Raw genomic sequence first — 6,822 nt, 5'->3', positions numbered from 1 at the left:
GAAACTTTTCTTTCTACTTTTAATGTAATTCACTGGTAATCTAATGAAGTGCCTAAAAATTACTGTCTGATTATAGATGAAACCCTGTATTGCGGTGCATTATGGACAATTTAAGCAATGGTGAAGGGCAGTTAGACTTGTGACTTAACATTAGAAACTAAACACTGATAAAGATACAACTGGAGAATTATTTGTTTCAATGCTCCACATGTCCAGGACCGGGAGGATGGGGTGCAGCTAATAGGCTGGATTACTCTTACGATGACTTTTTGGATGCTGTGCAAGAAACACCCACAGGTGCCGGCAAAGCCAGATCTTCACGGATGAAAAGAAGTACCCCATTAACTGACCACAAAATTAAGTTAATTTTTAACATCACAGGTAAGGACAAACTGTCTATTTGGTTAAAAAAAAAAAAAGTGGAATCCTTGATTGGAGACCTAGTTCTCGAACCATCCATTTGTTATCATTACCTTGGAACTGAAAAGTTAGGGAGAGCACAATCACCAAAGCCTCATCATTTTTTTGCAATTTAATATCACAGGTGTATTTTATGATGAGAACCCTGCTTGGTTCTCATCTTGGCATGATAAACTAAGGCACGCTTTTAAAAAGCGAGCATTTATGGGAATTTAATATGCTATAATGAAGAACTCTGCCAAAAGTGGTAAAGATCCAGCATTTGAGAGAAGGATTAAAACACAGCCTATTGTTAATATTATCTATGCATTAGTTGCTTAGTAAGTAGTGATTGACTTTGAGTTTCTTTTTTCTTGGAAGGTTTTTAAAGTGTCATTTCTTTTTGGTAAAAAACTAACTACAAATGGCTTCCTGAAACGCCATGTGTTATGTTTTATTTTGTCTTGTTTTTATCTTAGCTAGTGTGCCATTACCTGATGAAAGAAATGATACCCTTGAATTGGAAAATCAGCGACGACTCATTAAGACCCTGGAAACTATCACAAATCAGCTGAAAAGGTCCTTCAATGAGGATCCCATGTATACCTTTCAGCTTGCATCGGAAATTCTGGTAGCCGACAGCAATTCTTTAGAAACGGAAAGGGCTTTTCTCTTCTGCAGACCGGGCTCGGTGCTCAGAGGGCGCATGTGTGGTAAGACATTTCCCTGCAATCACAATATTGGGCGTGTATTAGGTTAAATGAGAAGGGAAGAGCCGTTTTACAATGGTAACGGGATATTGATGTGAAACATACATTTTGCTCTTGTTGTGTGGTTGTTGTTATTACTATTGTGTCCCCAAAGTGTAAATAACCATTATTGGTCATGGCAAGAAAACTATTTTAGATGAGGGACTCAAATCTTAGTTTTTACTTACGGATCTTTAGACTTCACAGTTTTCAACAGCAGCTCCGATAGTAACTAATAACTTTTTGGTCACTTCTGTATGTTAGCTGAGCCCATCTCATCCTTAATCCTGTTTACCAACTATGTGAGGCACCATTTTGATTAAGTACCTTTTACATATGAGAAAACTGAAGCCAGAGAGGCTAAGAACTTACCCGGTAAGTCTAAACCCATTAAGATAGTAAGTGGCATCACTAAGATTCCCATTTGGGCAGCCAACGCCAAATTCACATAGCGTAGAATTAACCATTTTACAGTGTGCAATTCAGTGGTACATTGACAGTGTTGTTCAAGTATCACCTCTATCATAGTTCCCAAACATTTTCATCACCCCCAAAGAAGACCCCATACCCATGAAGCAGTCACTCCATCTCTCTTTCCCCCCAGTCCCTTAACTTTTAACCCCTATTCTAGACTGCCACAACCTGGATCAATTCCAGCCTGTTTCCCAAATAAGTCATCATTTATAGATAACGGAACCTCCAGAACCAAACTCGGTACACTCACCTGGACCACATGACATGAGTCTTCCGTTAATCTCTCCATGGGCGTGGGCTTTTGCATCCTGGTCAGAAAACCTTCTTCAGCAGGTCTCAGGGCTACTCCCAGAGCTCAATTGGGTTTTTCGTAGTGTGATCAATTCAGCCTAACAAAAGCACATTAAAATTGTCAGGCTGAGCCTGCTCTGGTTTCCTCCCCACCTTGTGAGTAAAAATCAGGAGTCGCCTTGACCAGCGTCTCACATTTTCAGTGTGGTCTTCAGATTACCTGTGTCAGCATCACCTGAAGAACTTGTTGAAATGCACCTTGACTCAGGCCCCATCCCAGAACTTATGCATCTGGCACTTTGGGGACAGGGCCATGAAATCTGCATTTTACTAAGCTCCCAGGCAATTCTTACACACTTGACCACCTCAAAATCACCGAGGTATTTATTTCATGTGTCTTCTCTGTAAGAATACTACCCTTGCTAGCAGCCTTCCAGTGGGTTTAATGTCCCAGATTGGCCTAAAAAAATCGCTCCATCCCTGGCAAATGGTAGACAAATCTCCAAGGAAGGAAGATCCTAAACTTGGCCGTTTGCTTGGGGCCTTTGGCTCTGAGAATGTCTGGACTTGTCTTGAGTGGGTAGTACTTCCGGTAAGCAGAAACAAGGGTCCACTTAACTCACCTGGTTTAGGCTCACCACCACCTTTGCTTGTTTTTGTTTCCAGAAATGATGCCGTAATGGACGGCAGTCAGTTTTATGAGGGGAGCCATTCAAAGAGACAGCTAAGAACCCATTTTTAATATCTCAAAGCCTCAAATTAACCTAAACATTTATTGTTCTATCCTTTTCTCCCAGAAGAATTTTCTTTGTTAGCTATGCCTTTCTCAGGACAATTTGGTCTATTATCATAGCTTTGATCCACATTTTAAACCCTCCATTATATAAACCCAAAGCTTGGTCAACAAGAGTTTACTTTTTGTTAGAGGGGAAAAAAAAAAGAATCTACTACCGTTGGTTTCTAGGACTGTATTTATGGAAGGTTTATCTTGTAAACCTCTGGCAGAAAATGTAACCCATAAACAGTAGTACCTGGAAGCAGGCTCCATGACTTTTCATGCCTTAGGAGGAAAGAACCCGTGTGTCTTCCATTCCTGTTGTTTGCCATATTCAGTGTTTCCTGTTTGTTTTTTCTCCAGTGAATTGTCCTTTGGGGACATATTATTCTCTGCAGCATTCTGTCTGTGAAAGCTGCTCTATGGCATCCTATCAAGATGAAGAAGGGCAACTCGAGTGCAAACTCTGTCCGAATGGGACTTACACCGAATATCTCCATTCAAGAAGCATCTCGGAATGTAAAGGTAGGGGCTTCCTGCACATTTTGAACAGAAGAAGCCTGAATTTTTGTCTCCAGTTATGAAATCTAAACGGCAAATAGAATGATATAACAGCATTACCAAAAGCAATTGCATTATTATTTTTTTCTTTCTTTTGATTATATTACCTGAATGTTTCCCACTTTTAAAGAAGTCCTAGGCACATTTTTCTTTCCTTTTGGAACATTCTGTTGCTCTAAATCAGCACGACTGTCAATAATTCCAATTGGTATTCATCAGTTCGCCTGGATTTATCACTTTAATTGGTAGAGAGGACTTGCATAACACTTATCTTTGGGTTGCTTTTTAGTTAGACTAATATTTGATTTGATGGGATCAACTCTCCATTTACTTGGAAATTAATAACTACTGATACATATATGCATGTGTTCTTGCTACCAAAATATTCAATATTTTCAAAATGTTTTACTGTTATTCTCAATGAACATTCCTGATGGAAACATTTTCTATCGTAATTGAAGTTATAATAGGACATGCCTAAAAGAAGGAATTTCAAAATTGTGCCTCCTTGCTGTTGTTGCAAATGCAGGCGTGGACGCGTAATGGCAAATAGAAACTCGCAGCAGTGCTGGGAGCAACGCTGACAGTGAGAGTCATATTTGGAGGCCAAGGGCAAATGGAAAAGACAGCACTTGGAGTCAGGGAACCTGACCCTAGTCCTCCTCTACTACAAAACCATTGCAATGAATTTTAGAAAGTTGCTTAATTAACCTCTCTGGGCCTGGTGCTAAGATTATCTTTCCTTTCTCCTCTGCCGGCCCTCAACTGAAATGGTGTCTGGAGGTAGGAGGGCCAGTTTTCATTGAAAGCCACAAAGGTGCCAGCTCCGTGATGAGGGTCTAGCTCAATTTGGGGTTTTGTTTCTGTCACCCAAGAGAACAGTGTACAAGCTGAGAACTTGTACAAGAACAAGTCCCCCCCCCCACCGGCCCCTCGCCCTGTGCACAGCTTGTTCTTATGATAGTGACTTTCTGAGATGCAGATTTCAAATTTCGCTCCAAAACTATTTATTGACACGTTCGATGTGTCAAAACGCTTTGCTGGGCAATGACGGAAGTAACCGGAAATGAGTCTGAAACTTACTAGTATACAGAAGCGTGAGGAGGTCTAAAATACAACGTGTATGCCTCGAGTTCTTTATGTCCCTCATTCTGTCCTAAATAAATCACAATGCAGAAAACCCTGTCCTACACAGTGCTAATTTTGGACAGCTTCATATCATCATTATTAACTATATTACTTCTTTCTTTATAGCTCAGTGTAAACAAGGCACCTACTCATCCAATGGGCTTGAGACTTGTGAATCGTGTCCACTGGGCAGTTATCAGCCAGAATTTGGTGCCAGGAGCTGCCTCTCGTGTCCACAAAACACTTCAACTGTAAAAAGAGGAGCCGTGGATATTTCTGCGTGTGGAGGTTATCTGAGCCTTAGCCATTGATATTTCCTCAAACCTACTAGGTTCTGTGCATGAAGGAGTGGAATATTTTCAGCAAAACCATATGTCTACTGTATGCAAAGAATGTAAATAACTGCCTCTTCGTAGAGTGTTTCCTTTTATGCAGCCAGCCAATACCTAAGTATAAACACTCACAATATAAACACTGTGCTCTGCTGCTAGGAACACAAAGAAGTACAAGAGTTGGTCCTAGGCCTCAGCAGTAATAAACACGTGGCTTCATGAGACGGCAGAAATCCATCTCAACTAGGAACGCTGTTTCCCCATTTATAAAATGAGGTCCTGCTAATGTTCTTTGAAATTCTAAAAATACACTGTATGAAGTAGGACATTTCAATCCCTACAGTCTGAAGATTTTCATGAGTGGTTACCCACTCTGAGCATTAGAAATTATCTGCACATTTGTATCAGTATTCTAAAAACACTGAAGCCCAGTCTCCACCCCCAGACATTCTGATTTCACTTGTCTGGTTTTCTTTTTAACAGGAAAAGGTGAGTGGACTAATTTTGGTGCTCGGATGTCAGCATGTAGAGCTTGTTAAAACACAGTTTTTAATTCAGCAGTTCTGGTGTGGGGCCAGAGAATTTACATTTCTAACTAGTTTTGAAGTGAAGCTGATTCTACTTGGTCCAGGGACAGCGTGTTGAGAACCACTGGTTTAAATATAAATAAAGAGATTAGCGTTCCAGTTTTCAAATAGTTCTAACACCCCTACCAAGTACAGAGTTCCAGCAGTGTAAAAACTGGGAGACATAAACAAAATTAAAAGGTGAAAATTTAGAATGACAGTGAAACTAGGCATGAAGTCAAGGTCAGCCTATTACCAGAAATTCCAAAAAGAACTGCAACTACTTTGCAAAATCATTGGAACTGGATTATAAATAAAAAGTTGCAAGGGCCGGCCGAGTGGCTCAGTTGGTTAAGAGCTCGCTCGAGAGTGTGAGCTCTGAGCAACAGAGGTTTGATGCCCGCCCGAGCTGAGCTGCCAACAGGTGGCAGGATGGCTCAGCTAAAAAAAAAAAAAAAATTTGTTAGCCTCCCTCTGCTACTGAGAACAGAACAAGCATGCCTGGCTGAAAGATGACTTAAAAAAAAAAAAGTGTATCCTCCTCATTCTCTACACCCTTATATAAAAATCTAAGTTCTATGGCAATCTAAAAATTCCGTTCTCTTCCTGAGTGAGTTATGTTTTGAAGAAGCCAACCTGCTGGTTCCCCATTTCTCTCAAGCTACACACGCGCACGCACACACGCACACACATGCGTTCAACCCTCCCACCCTTATTACATGCCAGTCATGTATACAGCGTTATTTAATTAGAGACAGATTCCTAGGAAACAAATGCTTAGTCACTTTGAGTGGAGTAGTAGGCAGGGTAGTGTCTAGTATTGCATCTTGGGAGATGTAGTCCTCATAAGCTGAGTGCTAAGAGAAAACATACTATGAACTATAGGTTTTTATATACTCCATCTGTTAAAATTATCTCAGTCTAGTAAGATCACAGTAGATGAAAGTTTATTAGACCTAAGGAACTGGCTGAGGAGTATTTATCAACCTAATGTTTCACTGAAGAGTTGAGAATTTAACCACTACCTAATTGAAACTTGTAAACCATGTCTGTTGTGTAATACCAGCTTTGGATTTTTTTTTTTTTACTCTTATTAAAAGTCAAACAAGGCTTCATATTATGGTTGAAATAGATCTGTTGGGGACTTTTATTTTGCTAGTATACAAACTGATTTTGGAAGAAAGTCTGCAGTAAAAAACTCTCTCTCTCTCTCTCTCCCTCCCTCCAACCACAAAAGCAACTAAGATTTTTACAGTGAAACAAGTTCTTATTTGACAATTTTTTTTTCTTTAGCTTTCCAACTAAGCCTTGGGGTTTGTCTAATACCAAATTATTGCAATTAAGTAATTATAATTTCCAGAAAGTCTCCAAACTTCTGGTAACTGCCCTATTTCTCCTAATATTCCTAGCACAAGTTTAACCGCATTCTGCTTGTCATGAGTGAGAATTGGGAATAACAGAACCCAACACTTTTCCCTGCGGTGCTAGATAAATACCATTTTACCTTAAATTTGTGTGAGTTCTAAAACGACCCCATATATTTTTTT

The 6,822-nt window shown here is 40.0% G+C and overlaps 1 protein-coding gene across 1 annotated transcript in view; it reads left to right on the top strand.

Annotated features, from left to right (window-relative positions):
- The window catches only part of SVEP1 (sushi, von Willebrand factor type A, EGF and pentraxin domain containing 1), a 177,261-nt gene that overhangs the window by 86,880 nt on the left and 83,559 nt on the right, over positions 1–6,822 (top strand). Inside the window, 4 exon segments of the mRNA XM_019635789.1 lie at positions 217–381; positions 879–1,112; positions 3,052–3,213; positions 4,504–4,665. Of these exon segments, the coding sequence (XP_019491334.1) occupies positions 217–381; positions 879–1,112; positions 3,052–3,213; positions 4,504–4,665 (723 nt within the window).

Source organism: Hipposideros armiger, unplaced genomic scaffold (genome assembly GCF_001890085.2).
Source record: "Hipposideros armiger isolate ML-2016 unplaced genomic scaffold, ASM189008v1 scaffold_24, whole genome shotgun sequence".
Lineage (NCBI taxonomy): Eukaryota > Metazoa > Chordata > Mammalia > Chiroptera > Hipposideridae > Hipposideros > Hipposideros armiger.
Note: the sequence above shows the minus strand (reverse complement) of the source record. Positions and strands in the feature narration are given on the sequence as shown.